This window comes from Peromyscus maniculatus, chromosome 7 (assembly GCF_049852395.1).
Source record: "Peromyscus maniculatus bairdii isolate BWxNUB_F1_BW_parent chromosome 7, HU_Pman_BW_mat_3.1, whole genome shotgun sequence".
Lineage (NCBI taxonomy): Eukaryota > Metazoa > Chordata > Mammalia > Rodentia > Cricetidae > Peromyscus > Peromyscus maniculatus.
In genome coordinates, this window is record NC_134858.1 from 21,198,640 (window position 1) to 21,219,882 (window position 21,243).

Genomic DNA, 21,243 nt, shown 5'->3' on the forward strand with positions numbered 1-21,243 from the left:
AGAGCCTGCTGGCATTTTTCTGTCTTCAAATACAATTTATTTTCTTAGGCTGATATCACGCACCCCCAATTGTGAAACACTTATCCTTTTGAAAATCACATGAATCAAACCACAGGTCCTTGAATTTGGTCCCCTGAGCTGTTAGTATTTGTTGTTTCCTTATGTTAAAAGACCCAGAGTATAGCATGATCGTTGGCCAACGATAAAGGGATTTAGAGCAGCGTTTAAGTACAAATCCACAAAAGTCTGCTCTCACTGTATCGGCCACAATGTCTGCATTTTGCCTTACAGCGTTAGCTTTCAGTTACCACTGGAACATCTCACTGGGATGTCACTGAAAGGCACTGTGTGCAATCTTTCCTGTCATTATTAGGGACCACTTTCTGAGTTCCAGCGCACCCGGCAGCCCAATTAGCTCATGGATTCTGGGTTCAGGGAGAGACATGAAGAATGACCGTGTGATTAGCATGAAGTCTTTCACTTTCTTTAACTTTGTTGCCTCACTTTTAAAAAATGAGCTAAAATGTCTGTTCGGTGGTGCTTTCTATAAGCTAAAAGTTATTCTCAGATGAAGAACTGGGAATAATATAATTATGATAGGTGTGATGCCACACCTATCACAGTTATATAAAGAGGTTAATTTTCAATTTTCCTCTTGGAGGAGTTTTGCATAAAACACGAACACACAAGCAACCAACAACAAAGCCCTCATCTTTGGTAATGGCCTCTAGACACTTCCCTGCTGTGTTGGAAAGGCAGACTGAGGGCTTCACTCGACAGACTCCTGAGTGTGACTTGTGCTGCTGTCTCTGTCTTGGCTCAGCAGAGCTGGAACTTCTTCCCCTCCGACTGATGCCTGACAGCGGGGTGCTGATGCTGGGATGCTTGCTACAGTGCCGCTGAGCACAGAGAAACACTGTCGCACAGATGGACATGTCTTTAGGTCTGAACACATCAAATTCGAGGATAGGTGGTATGGCTCGTGTGAGAAAAGCTTGCAAGTGTTTCCTTCCCTTAATGTATCACGTATCTCCTTTCCTGGTATAATTGTATTGAGAGCTTAAAAGCGTATTTTATTGAGTAGAAGCCCAATTGGTTTGTGGTTCATAGACTATCAAGGCCGGATATTGTATTGTTATAATACTATGAAGTCATGAGACTGTCAGCCAGATTTCATCACTTGATAGTCTTTAATAATCACATAGGCCACAAATACAAGCAGGTGATGTGGGAGCGAAGTGTGCTGAATTTGGAACTGCCTTGTTATTCAGCTGATATTTCTGTGTGCTTGAGATTTTGTTCATACAACCATTGAAAGTTAAGTAAAATAGCTTTCCACCATTTTTAGTCTACTGTGTATTATTTAATGTAGATCATATATTGAGTTCCTGATTGGGATACAAAACAGAAAACTACGAGAAGAATGTTACGTTGAGGGGCACACAACATTCTTTAGGAACTCAGTTTGTGAGTTTGACTTCTTCTCTTGGGATGAAGGAAATGGTTTGGCCATAAAATTCCCATTAGCCACAAAAATAAGCAAAATTGCCTGCAGGATTCATGCAGGTACGGCCTTGAAGAGTAATAAAACCTGGGCTAAATGAACTCTTAAAGACACGATTTAAGCCCTTGAATGGCCAGTCAGATTTTATGTTTATCCCTCTTACTATACTTCCATATGTTGCTGGAGAAGTTCTGAAAAGCGGCTCATTAAAAAAAAAAATGTATCGGACTGGGGTAATTTGGGGCTTATTGACCAAGGCCAAGGGTAGGGGCTCCCTGTAGGAGACCAGGAACAGCGAAGAATGGCAGGTCTGTCTGCACGCCTTTCTTCTGCCACCTAGTAAGAAGTGACTTCAGAGCCACCCAATGGGATTTAATTTCAGTAAATACGACAAAACACTTGACAAAGAAAATCAAGTAAACAAATCAATAACAACAATGATAAAACAACCTAAGAATAAACCAATATTTTATGGGTCCACAGTAGATTTTGGGAAGAAAAGGCACATTATTAAAAATTAAGTCATTTGAGTTAATCCAGGAAAACTTTGCTTCTCTGGAGGTAAATTTAATTGGGTCCATATGCCTACGAGCCTCAGGAGATAGATAGGCACCTTTGCTGTGTTTTATTTCTGTGGTTTGTAGGAATAGCTGTACATACGTGCTTGCTGTTTCATATCATTTAAGTTGAATATTTACTAAGTAGTTGCTGCTACATATAAAGTGTTGCAGGGGACCAAGGATTGCACATTGTGCCTGTAGAGAGATCATGAAGAAGCACACTTTATGCAGCTGAGTTTCAAGAACGGTGCCCTAGATGCAGTGAGCTCGACCTTTGAATCACCTGTACGTCCTTTGGTGCGGGCAAAGAAGTGAGTGAGATGTGGCTTTCCCAGGAGGAGAAGGCATGTGCAAGTCACAGCATGAACTCCTCTGGCCACATTTGGAGGACTTTGTGGAGTAGATTCACCTCTATACCTCAGCCACGTTGAGTATGGTCCATCGAGTGTCAGTGTTTGGACTTGAAAGTTTGAACACTGGCAGCCGTTGAAGATGGCTTAAAAAGGGTCTTATGACAACCAGGAGACTTAGTAAGACAGCCTGTCAGGAAGGTGTAAGCCAACACCCGAGTGGAGGCCAGAGAGAAGAGGCCGCAAAGGTAATTGTGGCAGGAAAGCGCAGTCAGCATTGGACAGAGATGCCTGCAAGAGAGGGCATGGTGGAAGTTGGGCAGCCTTGGGCGAGGCATGAGGAACTGCATTCAGGAGCAGGCAAGTTCGTTGTGAAAGTGACCCTGGGTATCTCCGTGGAGTTCTAGGAATGATGGGGTCGGGTGGGGGGAGGGCGGGGTAACTGAAGCAGGCTAGTGCTCAAGGTGCCCAGGATACAGTCACAGCAGTGGTAAAACCCGCTTCTCTGCCCTTAGCACCAACAGTGAGAGGCTTTTAGACAAAGATGGAGAAAGCAGTCATGGCTAGGTCCTAGGGCTCCTTCCAGGGCCAAGGCCATTTTTACAGTCTTGGTGATTTTTAACAATAATGATGAAAATGTGTGGTATCCTCTCTCCCTTGGAATAATGTGGCCACTGAAAAAGGTTGCCACTAATACAAAAAACGAGTTTTTATTGCTTAACTGTGGATTTAATTAATTTATGGTTTTCCTGCTTCCGTTGCCATGTGTGTTCTGAGTTGACTGGATGACAAGGCAGAGGTTCCTTACAAGAGTCTGTGTGAGGAAGGAAGTACTATGAAGTTTTTCCTCACTCTGAAAATACTTGATATTTAAATAGCTAGAACACACCCAAAAGGAAAGCGCCGGTTAGGCCAGGGCTCCTCACCCTTCCTAACGCTGCGACCCTTCAATACACCTCCTCATGTTATAGTGACCCCCGACCATAAAATTACTTCTGTTGCTGCTTTGTGGTTGCAATTTTGCTACTGTTATGAATCATAATGTAAAGATCTGTCTTTTCCAATGGGTTGGGGGGGTCACGAACCACAGGTTGAGAACCAGTGAATTAGGCTCAGTTTAGACATCAAGAACATAGACTCTCTGTGGGACGGTTTAAATTGAGGTTTCCCAATCTTGGTCTATTTGACCTCAGTTAATTCTGTGTTGTGGCGGCCTGTGGGTGTTAGGCTGTCCCTGAGGTCTGTGTCCATTCCCCGTGGTGACTATTAGCAGTGTCTCCTAATGGTGCCAGGATTGCCCTGGGCAGGGACAGGGAAGAGGGAGCAACTGCGGCTTTAAATGTATTGTGGAAATTTTTATCAGAGAAGAATCACTCTGTCCTGCTGAAGTCATGATGTTTTTATCCAAAAGCTTGTGGTACCTCAACAACTGCTCATTGTCTGCAGAAAACCAATGGATATTTACAAATGTCCCTCTAGAAAATTCTTACAAATATGTTTGAAGAAAGAGAGAAGCTCCTTTATTGACTTCTGAGTGATTCCCTTCATTCTTCTGCCGGCTTCTTTCTTTCGTTTAGTGGCTATCAGTTACACTTAATTTTATGAGAAGGGCATTTCCTTTTCCTTTTCCTGGGTTATTAGTTAGTTCTTCATTGCAGAATATGATAAAAAGTTTAGACCTGGCTGTGGAAAGCGTAGATTTCACCTGGAACCTGGATTGCAGTCTGTTTTACACTTCACACTTTAGACTTTCTGCATCCATTTTCTTGTCTGAAAGATGAAGGAGATCAGCTGTGTTATCTGTAAGTTTGCCTCCAGTCCTAAGTATTAGCATTTAGCAGTTTTTTTGTTTTTTCTGTCTGTTCCTTACACTCGGGACGTATTTTCCACTAGTCCTCAGAACGTGCCCTGCAGGCCCCCGGTGGTCCATAGACAGCAGTGCTGGCCCACAACACCGAGTAGAGTCACCAATTGGAAACGCTGACTATAACTCAACAGGCATTCCATGCCTTTTGCATGTCATAATTAAAAAAAAAACCAAGCTCATATATTGTGTAATCTTTAAAATGTAACTTTTCTAATACATTATTTTTACTGTATTTTATGAAAGTATTGATCTTAATTGGAGATAAAACAAAGCCAAGTGTTCTTTCGCTAGAGGTAGTAGAGAAGCCCTTTGTGGAAATGTGACGGGGATTTTCTTCTGCCTTTCTAGTCTGTCCATTAAGAGACAATGCAGTATGGCTCACGAGGCTTTAAATTGGATGAGAAGCAAGAGAATGCCTAACTACTCTTTCATCAGCACTAATTTTATGGCATATAGAATTTGTTTTAGAAATTTTCTTGAGAGGAGATCATTTATTTCTGGATAATATTAAAGTTCTCTCAGAATTTTCACATAACTCACTGGTGTTTTTGCTCTAAGAAAACATGTTTGTCTTAGAACTGGACCCCAAAGAGCAATAAGAATATCTTTGTCTTTAATAATCATAGTCACAAGAATTTCTTATCTGTGAAATGATGTATCTAATGCCAGTATGCCAAAGTCTCTGTAGCCAGCTGATGCTAGGGAGAGCAGGTGAAGAAGAAAGAAGTAGAAGGTGTATTTGCTACAGAGAATTTTACAGATGTTTGGAGCCTCCTCAATCATCCATCTCCATCCATCATTCAGGGAAATCTAGTGTGTGGACTCAAGCACTGTAGACATGTTAACAGGGAAGTTAAACAATGACCCTCACAATCTGACCTTGGTCTGGTTTTCTAATGTTATTGCCCAGTTTTTCTTTGCATGTTCAAAAACAGTGGAGAAACTGGGCTCCCAACAGAGTTGTCTGAAGCCAAAGACACTGTTGTGTTCCTTGCATGGTGGACAGCTTGTTCCAATGCCTCATTCCCTTCAGAGTAGAATACTCTGTTCAGCTCTCCTCCTGGGAGCTCCCTGCACATGGCCTGGCATTGCCAGGGATCGCCTGGCCTGCATGCCTACCAAGCGGGTGCAACCTTTCCACTAGGTTTCCTCCCTCCATGTAGAAAGGCAAGATCACCACTTGCCCTATTAGTAGCAAAAAAATCAGCCAGTTTTATGTTTTTTAATCCAGATGATGAAAATATATAACACACCCAGAAACTCCACTGTACTGGCCCACTTGGCAGGCGTTTTGTGTTTGCTTGGATTTAGCATGAATGGAATTTGCTTCTCTGATTTCCCTGCTTCCATCACTTGGAATAAGTTATTTGTTATCCAAACAAGCCTGTGTCAGTAGATCAGACAGGCACATGGCACGTCGCTCCTAAGTGCGTTTGCTCAGTGAGATTTATGCTAGCCCAAATCGTTCCATATTGCTTTTCATTGTTGAAAATGTACTGTATTCACCCTTGGTTTGGCAGAAGTATTTGCAGTGTGCTAAAGGCTCTTGTGGTTGAACACTTTATCTCTCTAACGGCTCATGCAAAGGAAATTAAAAAATATATAGTGAAAGCATTTCCCAGATATGTTTCCAATCAGCTGTGAACTTCAGTCATTTGATGTGTGGGCACCAGAGAGCAAAGAGTTACTGAGCTTTTCCAGTCATTCGTGATGCTTGGAAATTCAGATCAGGACTCTGAGTTTATGAAAACATCTGTTGGAAATTCCATAAGCCCTTTATCATTCTGTTATTATGAATTAAGAACACTTTGCCATGGTGCTATTGGAAAGAACGCCTGGAAGAAGGTGAGTCCTTTCTGTTTCGAACAAGAGCAACTGATGTAGTTGAGGTTGAGTAGGTAATCAGAAGCGTACCACTGCAGCAGAGGGGCAGCCCTTTGATTTCGTAACAGTCCTCTCATGTTACATGTTCTCCCTTTATGTATTTTGGAAATCTCTCTGTCTCGTGGGCTTCTAAGGAGACAGTGACAATAGGTGTATCCATGTTCCTCTCAATGGAAAGTATAGGCCACAGCAGAGGGTGTTACTGGTAAATGCTGAATCCAGATTGAATGAATTATATTCTTCAGTTACTTCTTTGGCTTTTTTCCCAGAGACTTAAGCCAAACTGTTTGTTCTCTTCTTGAGGATCTCTAGCCTCTAACTTCTGTTTTTTTGCCAATGAATTAGTATGAATTTTGTCTTTCCTATTAACTCAGCATGTAATAACCCATGCATTAGTAATTTCAGATTTGTTTAAATTTATTACCTAAGAATAAAACAAAACTGAAATAGGAAGGCATAGAGCTCTTTGAGGTGGGGAGTAAGCCTTGGAAGGTTTGATTTAGTGAAGGTCGTAGTTACTAGAATTTTATAATCAATCTCTATATTTTAATTAACACTTTTATATTCCCCACCATGTTTTATATATGCCTTAACATTCAGCAATTTTGAATTCTTATACTCTCATGCCAAATCCCCTTTCATTGCAGTATTTTTAGATATGATATTCTCATATTTGATTAAACATAAATAAAAATAATTTTATGTATTTTTACCAAGAGAGTTGTATACAGTTTTCTATCTGAAAATATAGTCTGTGACGTTAATGCATTCAGTAGTGAAAAACTGTGATTGTGTGCCAAGCAGATATATGTGTGCTGTAGGAAAGAAAATGTTGCCACGGAGCTAGCCTTGGCTGACATGACATACATACTTCTGTTCCAAAAAGAGAGGAGACATATTCATCCTTGGCCTATTCTCTTCCTGTCTAGGTTGTACCCATGAAGGGAGGACCTACAACAGCTCCTTCAGATGGCAAAGTCCAGCTGAGCCATGTGTCCTGCGACAGTGCCAGGTAAAATCCAACTTCCCTACCCCTCCTCAGCCACCATGTTCAGACAATACGGAGTGAGTCCCCTAAAAGACCAGAGAGAGAAGAGGGGACAACTCCATTCTTGTATTATTTATTGTAACATTTGCCAGAATGAGACAGGTGCAGGGTGTTAGGGTCCACGAGAAGTTCCACAAAAGACCACCGGACACATATGCAATCAACAAGAGTGTTTAATTTCTTGAGAATAAAAATTCCATCAGGCTGGGGTCAAACCATCTGACAAAGTGGCAAAATTGTGACCCCAAGAGAAGCTCGCAGGCTCCTTTTAAGCAAGATTAGGAGAATTCTAGCTGTAGTAAAGTGTACTTTGAAGTGACTGGGTATAGACCCTTACTAGTACAGGAATCATTTTATGATTGGCTCATGACATCTGGTCATCAACTGTGGTTGCAGTGTCAGGGGTCTATTTGCTGCATCAGGGGTCTGTTTGACTGAAAATAGCAAGAACAGTTCCCTCTGGTGGCTGGGTAGGACCCTGATTGGCTGCCAGACTGGATATTCTTCCTGAGGTTCTGATTGAAGACAGACATGAGTCAACATAGGATGGTGGGGTAATATGGGGCAGAGGTCCTAGCAAATTGGCCTCTGGGGAAACAAACAAACAAAACAACTGGCCCTGTTAGGGTCAGGCCTGTCTGAAGAGAGGAAGGTTGCTTCTCAGGGTAGGTGTTGAATAGGACTTGTATCTAGAAACACACAGCAGAATTGTCCACCGTTACATCACCATTACAGGGAGGCTGGAAGCGCCAGGAAGATGCCTGTGTCCTTGGGGAAGCTCGTGTCTTCCTGTGAAATCATCCTTAAACAAAACACGAATGCTTGTTAGCAGAAGAGAGGTGCTTTTAGATGAGATACACTGTCCTTCTTCGATTCAAAAAGATTTTGAACTGGAGCCACTTTGTAAACTGTATTCAAATGAAGTAGTCAGTGCATGGGAGCTTAGTGATTTCCACCTGGCCAGTTTAAGAACCACAGATTCAGCAGGCGCGGAGTCCCGTGTTGTTGATCTTTTGATCTTTGTTTAATTTCCAGTGAACAGTTGCTCCACTAATGTTAAATGTTAAACCCAGGTACGATGAGCCAAAGGGAAACAAACAGCCCAAATTCTTGACCTCCTTTCCTCAGCGTATGGAAATGCTGTGTCAAAAATAACAGTCGGGCGGGGGATGGAGTCCGGAGGGAGGTGGGGTTTGTGCTCTCCTTGCAAGTCTTATGGCCCAAGTTCAATCCTCAGGCCTCACAGTGAGGCAGAAGGCGAGAACAGACGCCAAAGCTGTCCTCTGGCCTCCACATTTGCATATAACATGAGTGCCTCCACACACACATCATGCACATCTACACACGGTAAAGTAAAAAATACAATAATTGTGGAAGATCCTTTTCTTGAAGTCCACCCCCCCCAATTTGGAGTTCTTCCTCACTTTTGCTTAATAAATTTATGTTTCTTCTGCTCAAAAAAGTAGTGTTCCTCTAATTTTAAATAATGAAGTTATTTTTTTATGGAGAAAATGTTGTCACTTTATTCCAAACCCCATTTCTCCCTCTTGGTATATGTGTTTGCAGTCAAAGGAGGACTGGAAGGTGAGTATAATACTGGATGTTTGTTTCGGATCCTATCTCAGAGACGTTGACACTTTGCTCCTGAAATCTGAATTTTATAAATTTATGCATGGTTTTATTATTCTGTAGTTTTTAGTGTACAACAGGCATTCTCGATCATTGGACCTATTTATTTCATTTTCATCTTGTGTAGTAAGCTGTATGTGAAATAAACAGTAGGCATGAAAGACACAAGTTAAATCATTACACACTAGGTATACTTTTGATTGTGAACTTAATCAGACTCAAGTCACAGAGACACAAGGGCAATGAATTTCAGTGACAACATCAAAGTCCACATCCCTGTCAACATTTTCAGCTATACCCTGCTCCTTCTTCCATGACATTTCCTGTCTTTGCCAGGGTTATTCCAGGAGTCTTGGTTACAAGGTTTGTTAAACAAGCTAATCACGCATGCTAAGGAGTCCTGAATAGCACTGTGCACATTAGTCCTGAGTTCTCATTGATCCTCACGTTGCTTAGAGGGGAGCCAATATTGCAGTCTTGAATGGTTGAAGATAGTCCCTAAATTAAATGGAAGCCTCTACAGAGGGATATTTCCTTTCATGAAGAGTGCCCTCTACTGTCTATCATCCTACTTATCAGTGGAGTCCACAGAGGATTGGCGATGAAGAGCACATCATTACTGGAAGTGAAGAAATCCTCCAGTGCGGAATGCTGCAGAAGATTTGGGAAAGGGTATTCCCTCCAAAGATGATGCTCACCGTTTATGCCTTCTCTTCACTTACACCCCATGATGTCCTTTCATTCAACAAGCAGGAAAGCAGACCTCTGGGATGCACTTGCAGCAGATAGCTTCCTGCTTCTGCCTCCCACTTCCTTCCTTAGGGAATGGGACATCATAGAAGGATACAGGCAAGGGCCTTTCTGGCACTTGTTGGGCATGATCCTGTTGCTATGAAGTAAGCACAATTATAGTCTTTCTCCAGGGCACAAAATCAGTAACAGAAGAATCAGTGCACGCTCCACACCTCTGGAAAAGGGGATAGAGCCCCCTTTTTGGAGGTGGTGAGCAGAAAGAGAGAGACTCATTAAAATGCTTCTAGCAGATGCCAGCATGCAGTAGGTACAACAGGTACCAGACAGGTGGCAGCAAGTCTGATGATCTGATCTGTTTCCATTTGCGTAGAATTCTACGTATTTCTTATATTCTGTGCCAAAGGAGTTCCAATGGTGACAATTTTACACTTTTGCCCACTTCTAATTCCTAACTAGAAGAAAAAATTCTGGAGGTCACGTATGCGGAGAATTATCCTAAGGTCTCCGTTGAGATGGCAGCTACTGAAGGAAAATTGGCCCTAGCCCACAGCATTGCTTCAGCTATAGCACTAAAGAATACATTTTAAAAAATGTCTGTTGCTGGAATTTGGGGATCCTTCCTCCCAAATGTGATAAAGGATGTAATAAATTCTCCTGGTAGTGCCACCCCCAAGCCTGGCACGATATGAAAACATTCAGTATACAATGTCTCTTGTTAGGTTGGATACCATGGGGCAGACCCCTCAAGAAATGGCTTTGCTGTGAGATTTTAGTATCTGCCTTCAGCCTGTGCTGTTCTCCATTCAAACCCAAATCAAACCATCAAGAATGTGAATTCATTTAGAAAAATGGGTAGAGAATATAGAGGGAACTCAACAAAGACTGACCCTGAAAATTAATTTAAAAAGTATTTCCCCTGACATTTGTCATGTGGCACACACCTGTGATCCCAGGGCTCAGGAGGCAGAAGAAGAAGGACCAGGGGTTCAAAGTCATCCTCTGCCAGTTTGAGACCAGCTTGAGACACTTGAGACCCCATTTCAAAAAAGAAACACATGATCAAACCCCAAAAGCTTCAATAGTCATTTAGATATCACAGTCCCAAGATCAGTTTACTATTGACTCTCCTGATTTCATCATTTAAACCGATACTATATGTTTTGACAAACTTAAAGTGAACTTAAAAATAATTTTCTCGAATCTTTTCATTTATTGCCAGAAACTTGAGTCCCAGGTTCTACTTGAGGCCAAGTGCCACTTGCAAGATGGTAGAGCTGGCAACTGTTTTTCTAGAAGGTGGTAAGGGTTTTTCTAGACTTGTGCTTTTTCTGGACACAAATGCTAATTCTAATCCTCTACTGTGGCTGTGGTTAATGGCTGGCAGCATAGTAATAATGTTAGAAAACACAGCCATTGTAGATGACTTAAAACAATTATGAATGCCCAACCAGTATGGCAGAAGCTCACTGCCAGCAAGGAGGTCCTCCTAAATAAATTTAAAGGGAAATATGCAGGACCAAAGCCCAAGTGCAAGGATGTAACAAATCACAGGAGACAGGACATGTACATGAAGGTCCAAAGCATCCATTCTGGTGAGCCAGGTCTTGCCTCAGTTGTTTCACTGTCTTTGAGGCCCAATAGCCAATCCTGCACTTAGGGGGTTTGGATTTGTCCCACTATTTCCCCTAAAGAGTAACTCAAGTGGTGATGCTGGGCTGACTTGTGACATTCTGTTTTTCAGGAGGGTGTTGTCACAGAGTCTGAGGTGCGCTGTGTTGTTTATTGTAAAAATCCCTCAGAGCATCCAGGAGCCTGCTGCCCTACCTGTCCAGGTAATGCTCAAGAAAGGGGAGTGGATTGGCATCCTGGTGCAGCACAGCGCTGTTGAGGTTGCTGTGTCCTGTCAACAATGCATCATTCCCCCCGACCCCCGGTCTGGACTTCACTTTACATCTGTGCATGTAATGAGCTTGGAGAGGAAGCTCCTTCGAGTGGCAGTGTCTATTGGGCTCTTGTGTGCCCAGCATGAATGGAACTATGTGCTGTAGGTCTTGGCTTGTGAATCCCTGAGCTCAGAGGCCTGCTTTCCACTCAGGGCCACAGGTAATGCTTATTTTGGAAGGAAGGTCTATGGCTCTGCTTGCGTTCAGAATGTTTTTTACTATTTCCTATTGCAATACCGCGGCCAGAGCGTATCGTGATGATGAGGTGACCAGATGTTTTCTGAAAACTGAGAGCTGTGTCCCACATGACTTTAGTTTGGAGTTTTGTTGGTTTCAGTTTTCAGTGTGGTTTAACAAGTTGGGCCCTCTGTCTTTCTGGAGAGGGTCCTTCTGCTGAGCTGACAGCAGAGGAAGCCTTTCCTTCAGGTGGCGGGAGGGCTCCTGTGTCTTCTCTGGCTCTCTCATGAGAGCCTGGGGATTTTGAGGTGAGAGATGTTTTTCCTGATCTCTTAAGCCTGTGGCCAATAGTCTCAGCCAGGTGTTTTGTGTCTTCTCTGAGCCCTTTTCCTCACTAGTGATGATACTCACAACTACTGCTCTTTGCTTTGTGGGAGTAGTGTGCAAAGGGCCGGCTACTCTTTGGCCCTTCCTCTGAGGTAGCAGAAGCCTCATTTGGGGAGTTCTCCTGAGATGCTCTCAGGCTCCTTTCCTCTATATGTCCGTCCCACTGAAACCCCATGGGCAGTTTCCCCCGCTTCTAGTTTTCTTCATGTCCTGAGAGGTCTTTATTCAGCTTTCTTTCACTCCAGGGTTTCTGGGAAACTGAGAGTTCCTCAGTTTACACAGGTGAAAAAAACTGGTCAGAAGCGAACCAACTCCATAAGCCAACTGCTTTGTATCGATCAGGGATTTGTTTGAATACTTTCCCCTCGGAGTGTGCTGGGTGATTTGAACTGTGGTAGCATGTCCTTTGATACCCACAGGAGATTTATTAAGTCAAATTATCAATTATTCAGACTGTATGTGGAAGACTAAATGTTAGTGCCTAGGCTGCTTCCTAGCAAATTTTATTTGAATCTTCAAGGCAGTGGCAGGGGTGGGCTGCTGGTTGGGCCTAAGTAATTTCTATGTGCAGCCAAGTTCGAGACTAATAACAGGACAAATAAAATTTTCACTTTATAAATTTAAACCTTATAATAATTCCTAAATTATTTTATAGTTCTATTGAGTAGACAGTTGATTTATCAATGCATAATCAATTCAAGACCCCCCTCACAGTCTTAGGAGCGCTCAAGGAGCAATGTAATATTGGGGGTAATAAAAAAGGATCCTTGGAACTCAACACTTTGTGCTATATATTAAAAAATACCCTGTCGCTGGAAGATAGTCCTGTTTTTAGGCTACCTTTGAAACATTAACATGCAGTTGGCAGGGTGCATTTATTTCAGGGTTGAAGTTTCCTATTTGAGTACTTGTTTCTGTCATGGCACTTTTGGTTCAGTTCCCAGGAAGGAGAGAGTTGAGCTTCATTCTTGTACACATCGAAGGGTTAAGTCCTCACAACCATCCAAGGATGTACGAAGTGTTGTCTATAAGACAACAAGAAATCAGACCCACTTATATGAGGGCCTCAGTGACCAAGGACCATCGATGGGGCTGGAATCAGATCCCTTCTCCTTCCTCACCAAGAAATCATACTACCTATTCCATCAATACCCAGAGAAGTATTCTATTGAGGCTCTGGTACCCTGGGAGGGAAATATTTAAAAATGATTATGCCAGTGCCACATACCTCCCCTGACTACTGCACAGCCATGGAGCCCTGGGGATGTGAATAACTATCAGCTTTGCTCCTTATCCTGAATTCTAACGACCGTGGTCGAGATGCAAACTGGAAGATTCAGAAGGAGTCATCTCCAGAATGTCTCATCCTTTGTCTTGGAGGCAGGGAAGCCTCAGCCATGTCTAGATAGGGACAGTCAAGGAATGCCTTAGGGGGTTTACCCTGGTAATTCAGAAGAACTGGCATCTGCCATTGATCAGACTGGCATCCTCTGTAATGACAAGCACGTGGGCAATTTCCTCCTGAAATGAATTTCAGGGCATTCTTGGTTGTCTGCCCCTTCATTGTAGTCTGAGGATTGCTCAAGGATGGTGGGTGTGATGGAAATAAAATTATTTTGAATTCTGTTGTTTAAGCTGTCAAATACAGATTGTTGTGGCAAGCCATATGCAGAGTCAGAGGTGTAAACATGGGGAAGGATCGAAGACACTTTGTTGGAAATGTCCTTTGCAAATAGGCTGTTAAGCATCTGTCATTATGAGTGGTGCTGAGACACAACCACTGGGAAGACCATGCTACCAAGGTTTACAAAATCATCCAGAATATCGAGGAGATAGCTGATTGCTAGCTATGGGTATAGCTATAAAAAGACCTGGGTCATCATTTGCTTTTCCCTTTACATCATTTGGCTTTTGTATCTTGGATTCAGCACTTATCTTCATCTCTTTTTATTGAGCAAAGAGTCACACTTAGCTTGAAGATGGACAGAACCAGGAGCCAGGTTAGCCAGAGCAAGTTCATTCTCCTTCATCAGGAACCAATTCCTTCAAGCATTTGGTGATTTCTTCTGACATTGTTTGGAGAACTTCTGTGTCCTTCACAAAAGCCTACCACAGGCGGTTCTACTTCCAACGTTGTCTACTGTGGGGAAAGTCCTGAAGGAAGTGGTCTTGCCATTCGCTGACAGTCCTATGGTTGGTGTGACTCAGTTGCTTGCCAGCCTGTGTCTCAGGTCCTTTAGAGTAAACTGCCCTGAGCTTCTTTCTGAATAGGAAGCATCTCCTGCAGGCGAGGACATTTATAACCTAAACTTGGCAGGGGCTACAGCCCCTTAACACACAGAGTAGAGCCGAAAACCATAGGGCACATCCTGTCTTGTCCCAGCCCATTATTGCCTTTGTGCGTGGCCCTCCGTAGAGGCATCACGTGTAAACCGAGTTCATATTACAACTCAGTCACCTGCTGTGTTTTTCTCGTCTGTGGGAAGAGAGAGTGAGGTCCTTTTCTGCAGTACTGGAAGGTGACGTGGGAGCCAACGGCATGCTGGGCCAGGAATAGGCTGTGTAATTCCTGGTACTCAACGGGCCGCCCACAGAGGCATCTGCTCTTTCTCATCTCATCCTTCCCTCCCTCGGCCTTGCTTTGGCCTCTTCTGACCTCTCTGGAGTTCGTTCTCCTGGCTGTGGTCAGCACGATCCTGCTGGAGCGCCAAAGTCTCCCTGCATGAGTCACTGTAGCACATCTGCTGGCCACGGGCTGACTCCAGTTCCACTGTCATTTGTTTTCTATCATCTTCAGGGTCTCTGGACCTGTGCCAACATGCCAATCATTGGAATTGTATCATTTTCCCCTTTTAATTATGCATGATACTGTGATCAAAGGGGATCTGTACTGGGTAGAGGCGGAGGTTACAGCCGGGAAACGGTAATCAGACAGTGGAAGGATCATGCCATGCTGAGTCAGATCTGCTGTCCTAATTGCAAGTTCCTTGCTTTCCAGGCTGTGTGTTCGAAGGTGTGCAGTACCAAGAAGGGGAAGAATTTCAGCCAGAAGGAAGCAAATGTATCAAGTGTTCCTGTGTTGTAAGTACTGCTAGGTCATTGCTCAGGTGATCCTAGGGTTAACTGCTTCTCGAATTCACTAGGAAACAGAGCAGAATCATCTTTTACTTGCTCCCCTCATTAGACTTTCATGATGTGAAGCCAGGGGAAAACCCACTCCATGTGAGGCAAGCTTCTCAGCTCTGCTGCTGATGACCTTCTGGGCTGGGGGTCTGTGCTATGGACCAGTTTGCATGCATTCATTCCAGAATGTTCAGCATCACCGCTGGGCTTGCCCTACTAGTTCCTCAACTGTATAACCATTGATGTCTGCAGACCTTGTTCAGTGTCCTCTGGAGAGCAAACTGGCTTGTCATTAAGATCCACTGTCCCCTCAATTGGAGGAGTCATTCCACCTCCACTTGGGGAAGACCATGGGTCGTCTGTTTCATGGAGGAGCAGGGCTTCTTGCTGAGGTAGTTCTAACTGCAGTGCAGTCAAAATGGGGAGTGGATGAGAACAGAGCTAGTCTCGGTGTGCTCTGTGAGGTGAGGTGAAGGCTGGTCACCTATGGTTGTAGGGAACTGATGGGTATAAATTATTCGTAAATAACAGGTTCATGGCAGGGTAGAAATTAGTGAGACACTCATAGACCCATCTTTTCAAGCCACTTAAGAATGAGGAAAAGAGTTTGGCCTGTACTATGATTTTAAAGGGGATTTTTAAGTTAATATATTTTAATATTTAATATATTTTTAATATATTTTAAATCAGAAGTAAAACCAGTGGTGATGGGGTGTCTGGTGTTCAACCATTGCTCCAGGGTATTCACAGGAGGCGCTACTATGGCATAGACTGTTAGTAATACAGTAAGCAGTACAGCATATATTGTTAGAGCATATGTTTTCCAAGTCACTAGTGACACAAATGCATCTGAGTACAGTAAAAATAAATACACAAGGAGCGCCACCATCCTATTCTTACAAAAGCAGAGGCATGTGGAGTCCTGGAAGTCACAGCTCTCCCTGAGTCTTTTCTAGTAGTTTCCATCTGTAGCACATGCCCATTCAACCTTGAGTCCAGTTCAGAGTAAACATGACCAGGCTCATGTGACGGCATTCGTATGGAAGTGAGGAAAGGAAGGAAGAGAGGGAGGGAGCCAGGGAAGAAGAGGCATGCATGTGCATTTGTCTAGATAGAAAACAACATTGGATTTATGCAGTATATTACAAACACAAAAGAAACTTCCTAATGAAGGCAAACATGAGCGTGTACATCTCCATACGTCTTCTGTCTTCTCTCTTACTGTGGGTAAATAGCTCTATCTTATTTTTTTGTTGGTGATTTCTACTTTTTGTTAAAAATTGCACATTTCTAGATTTTTTCTTCCGTATTGGAATATGTAACGTTTTCTGTTTTGTTTTGTTCCAATGTCAATCTTTTGGGAGTCGGTTGAGGAGAAACAAGGCAGATTGCAATAGGAAATTGTAAATGTACACATCAACAAATTGTCTTTCTGTAAAAGGTGTGCCAAAGTCAGACAGTCAACCCTCCATGGGGAAGGAACTTGGCAGGTGCCAAGAAGGATGAGAAATCTCTGTAGTTTCGCCAATGGTGTCAGTCAGAAGTTTCCAGAACTGGGACTGGAAATGAGTTTATGAGTATAGGGGTCAGAGGCTTAAATATACCAAGGTATGTGGATTTCATGTCTTTTTAAATTCAGTGTGTGTGGCATGAAACCCACTGAAGGCCAAGTTCAGGCCCCTGGAAATCCTGTTTTCATTTCCAGTTGAGAAAAACAGAAATCTAAAGACCTTTGTCCCGGCCTTCTTGCTTAGCTGCTTCTCCCCAGGCCTGTAATGTCTATCTATCCCTTCCTGCACGTTAATCCCGTTTCCTGTGCGCCTGTGGTCCTGGCTTCCTTCTAGTTCTCCCTCTTGCTGTCCTCATCACTTAAAGTGCAACCCGTGGCTTTGCCTAAGTTCCTCATTGCCAGTCTTTACCAGTGGTTCTCAACCTGGGGGTTGTGACCCCTCAGGGTCACGTATCAGATATCAGATATTTACATGACAGTTCATATCAGTCGCAAAGATACGATTAGGAAGTAGCAATGGAATGAGTTTATGGTTGGGGTCACCACAACATGAGGATCTGTATTAAAAGGTCTCAGCATTGGGAAGATTGAGAACTACCGCTTTAGACTAGTATAGTAAGCAGGAGAAAGGATGGACTCACACTTGAGGACAGGGTGTGTTGTGCGCTAGGATACGAGAAGCTCACAGCAGTCATTCTTTTCATGAACACAAAGGTCTGAGGTATAAACGTTTGTTCTGGTAGCTCATTGTTAAAATGGCCTGGTCTTAAAACAGTCTTCCCTTTTGCTACCTTTTGATGTAGTTCACTTTTAAAAAAAATGAAAGAAAAACTGATGTCTGGGCAGCTAAAGGCCCTGTCTCGGGTGTGGTGGCTGTGGGGATGTTTGCTTTCGAGAGTCATGTTCCAAACCTGATTCTGTTGCCTGCCAGGGTTGTCCAGCAGCTGGGTTGGGAATTTTGCTGTGTACTGTGTGCAAAGGTGTGAGGTAATCTCTTACTGAATGAGAGGGTAGGACTGGAAGATTTTAACCAGTGCCACCGTGAGACAGAATGCTGGACTGAAGAGGTTCTGTGGATAGAATGGACTTGAGGGAGAGGTTGGATAGGGTGCGGGGGGGGGGGGGCTTTCAGCGCAATAGTCTGTAGTTTCCCCTACAGAGGAGGACCATACTTTTCAACAGAGAGGGAATGCTAATGTTGCATGGAGAGCAATGCAAGCATACTTGTATGTTCAAATGTGCATACTATTTGGGGAATAATGACAAAAACGTTTGATATGGTCAGTATAGACAGTTTCCCAAACATCCTTGAATCTGTGAGAGGTTGGATGGACAGTTGTATAACCCACGGGTATGGAGAGACAACTTTATTTATGTGGATGCATATTTGTGTGCACATAGTCTGTATTTATCAGTCTGTTTATATATACATAGAGACATGAGGATACACATAACTATGCAAACTTATAGAAGAATGACTGTAAACACTAATCTGAAAACACATCTACATATCTAAATTTGCCTTTCCCTAGAAACAGACCCTGAGGCAAACAACTTACTGTTGGTAGTTTATGGGTTGATATGGGAGATGAGATGAGGAAGGGGACATCCAGTTGAGTGTACACTACCCTTCCCCGAATCATGTATTTAAAATTCATTTCCACTGTGGTAGAGTTGACAAATGGGTACTTGAGGAGTTCCTTAAGCATGAGGATCTGCTATTATGGGTGGATTTGTAAGTGCTCTAAGGGAGGAGTGTGACCTCTCTCTACCCTCCCTCTTCCTGTGTTATGTGAGCGCACAGAATTCCTCTCCTCTGGAATTATAGGCAATATCTGGGAGCAAAAAGCAGCTCTCACCAGCCAAACTGGGTGCCTTATTCTGTGTTTTTCATCCTTAAGAACTTTGGACACTAAGTTTCTGTTCTTTATAAATTACTCAACCTGTGGAATTTTGTTACAGGAACAGAGATGAAGCAGGACCTCATCGAACTGCCATTGTAGGTAGATCTTAGTCTGCCTAGGAACCTCTTGAAGCCTGCATAAATTCTGGGCCACAGATTTTTTTTTCTCCTTGAGGATTGGGGTCTGAGATGTACTTATGTCAGTTCCCATCGGCCATTGACTGAGAACTGTCTCTGGAAGGGTGTCAGTTGTCTGATATTTCTAGCTGCCACTCAAATGACAAAGTGCTCCTCAGCAGAAGAGGAAGAAACACAGGTCTTGATGTTAGCTAACTGGCTGTGACCTCAGGTGACAAATTTGAGCAGATGAGGATATCGAAGCATCTGAGCTTATCTACAACAGAGATGTATGTGCATATGTGTGATCCATATGCTTATCAACACGCACCTGCTAGCATGCTCATGGCTTTGCATATGGATGTACACGTGGGTCTACACATACCTATACATACAGATATGTTCAGAACACTGGCCACCAGTGCTCACTGTCCTTATCCCTCGTTCTCTTTCATGCCCATCTGCTGTCCTTGTCCATGCTCTGCCTTGTTCATTTGGAGAGTGTGTAAGCTTTCTAAGTTGGTCATAACTACATTAATCCACTTTTCTGTGCACCCCATATTTTTCAACCAGAAGTGACAGTCTTTTCTCACTTGTATTTCTGAGGTGCTGTGGCTCTAACTTGTTAGCATACCTGCCTGCCTTCCTTTCCTCTGCCCCCATTCAGTCTGTCTCCATCTCTGTCTCTCTCTTCCTCTTTCCCTCACACACACACACACACACACACACACACACACACACACACACACGTATGTATGTATGTATGTATGTGTGTAAATTCAGTAAAATATATGGCCCCGGGTGTCCCACTTACTGCTTTATTTTCTTGTTCTCTGTGTTAGCTGTAGCAGAGGACATGCTGTCCTTTCTATGTTCAACTTCGTGTCCTCAGTGCTCACCACCATGTGCTCGGTAGTGTTTGGAATCTTCTCTCCCTTCTCTTCTCTGGTCTGTTTTCATGTAGTACACTAAGAGAAAGTAATGTTTTCTCTTCCATACTATATCAAGCCAACCAACTTTGGTCTGAGATACTCACCGTAGTCCACTGTCCCGTTATCCTTTACTTACCATTTGCTCTGGAGTTGAGTGTGTCTGAAGTGTGTATCCCTTATGTATCCACTGGCTGATGGGTGACTAAAGTGCCCCTTCTCTCAAGTAAAACATTATCTTTGCTGTGTGGCTTGCATGTTAAGTCCGGTCCCCCTCTTTACACTCTCCAGTTTTTTGGAAATCTGTGTAGCTGTGTTTTTGTGATGTGGTGACAGAGGCAGACCACCAGAAAGGCGCTTCATCTGACCGAGATGGATGCCTTCGCTAATGAAACAAATGCTTTGCATATGACTTTAGATCCTGGTTTAGTCAGGACAGTATGCATGGCATTCCAGACAGCTGAGGACATGCTAGCCTTTGATGATATCTGGAGAGGACTGCACAACTCTTTCCTCCCAGCCATTCCAGGAGCAAAGAGTCCAACATTTTTAGGTGTGAATATCATCATGACTCAGTCAGGAACTTCAGGACTTTATCATCACCCATTAAACTATATCAGCCCCATTTACACTCCATAAATAAGAGCCAAGAGGATTATCCAGAGTCCCGATACTAATCAGGGGAGTGATGGTTTGCATTCCCTTAGCTGTTCCATACATTTGTCTGGGTCATATTAGAGCATGTTTCTTATAAGATGTGTTTGATATAAGTACTGCGTTAGTTTTAAAGCATAGCAATGATTATTTCTTAAGTCTGGAGCATGTTGAACATTTGTTAAAGCATTATACTTCATTGGGTTTGAGCTTGAGGTTCTATTACTTGCCTGCCTATATCTATCTATCTATATCTATATCTATCTATCTATCTATCTATCTATCTATCTATCTATCTATCTATCTATCTATCTATCTATCTCTCTGTCATCTATCACCCATTTACCACTCATCTATCTCTATCTATCATCTATTTATTAATCATCTGTCATCTGCATACTTACGCATCTATGTACCTACCTGCCATTCATGTATATATGTATCTCTGTCTGTCTAATACACAACTGCTTAGTCAGATGTTCAGGAAATGTGGTGGCAGTTGGCACAGGCATTTCTCTAAAACCCATCTTCAAGGTTGTAATTGTTATTGTTGTTGTTGTTGTTGTTTTTAACACTCTGTTTTAGGGACCCTATAGGCTCAGGGTTCTTGAAAATTGTTGACAAGAGGAGGTAGCTGCACAGTGATGTAGGATCCTCTTGAAGAAGTGGTAAGGCCTCAGTCTGTAAAACCAGCCAAATTAACTGGCCAAGATCAATTGCTTTTGCTGACAAAGGCGTGCTAAATTCAGAACATTTTAACTAATAAACATGGGTTGTTAATGGGCTGTCTGAGATGGAGGAGCTCTGCTTTATTGGCACTAGCAGCCCTGAAGTCCATAAACACCTTTGCTCCCACTTACACTTGACATATTGCAAAACGTGTCTCCCAGGGAGACTGGAACTCC

General features: G+C 43.0%; 1 protein-coding gene across 1 annotated transcript in view; it reads left to right on the plus strand.

Moving 5' to 3' along the window:
• Bmper (BMP binding endothelial regulator) overlaps positions 1-21,243 on the plus strand; it is a 253,931-nt gene that overhangs the window by 49,788 nt on the left and 182,900 nt on the right. The window contains exons 4-6 of the mRNA XM_006991683.4: positions 7,095-7,177; positions 11,337-11,427; positions 15,101-15,183. Coding sequence (XP_006991745.1) covers positions 7,095-7,177; positions 11,337-11,427; positions 15,101-15,183 — 257 coding nt within the window. The remainder of the gene's footprint in view (positions 1-7,094; positions 7,178-11,336; positions 11,428-15,100; positions 15,184-21,243) is intronic.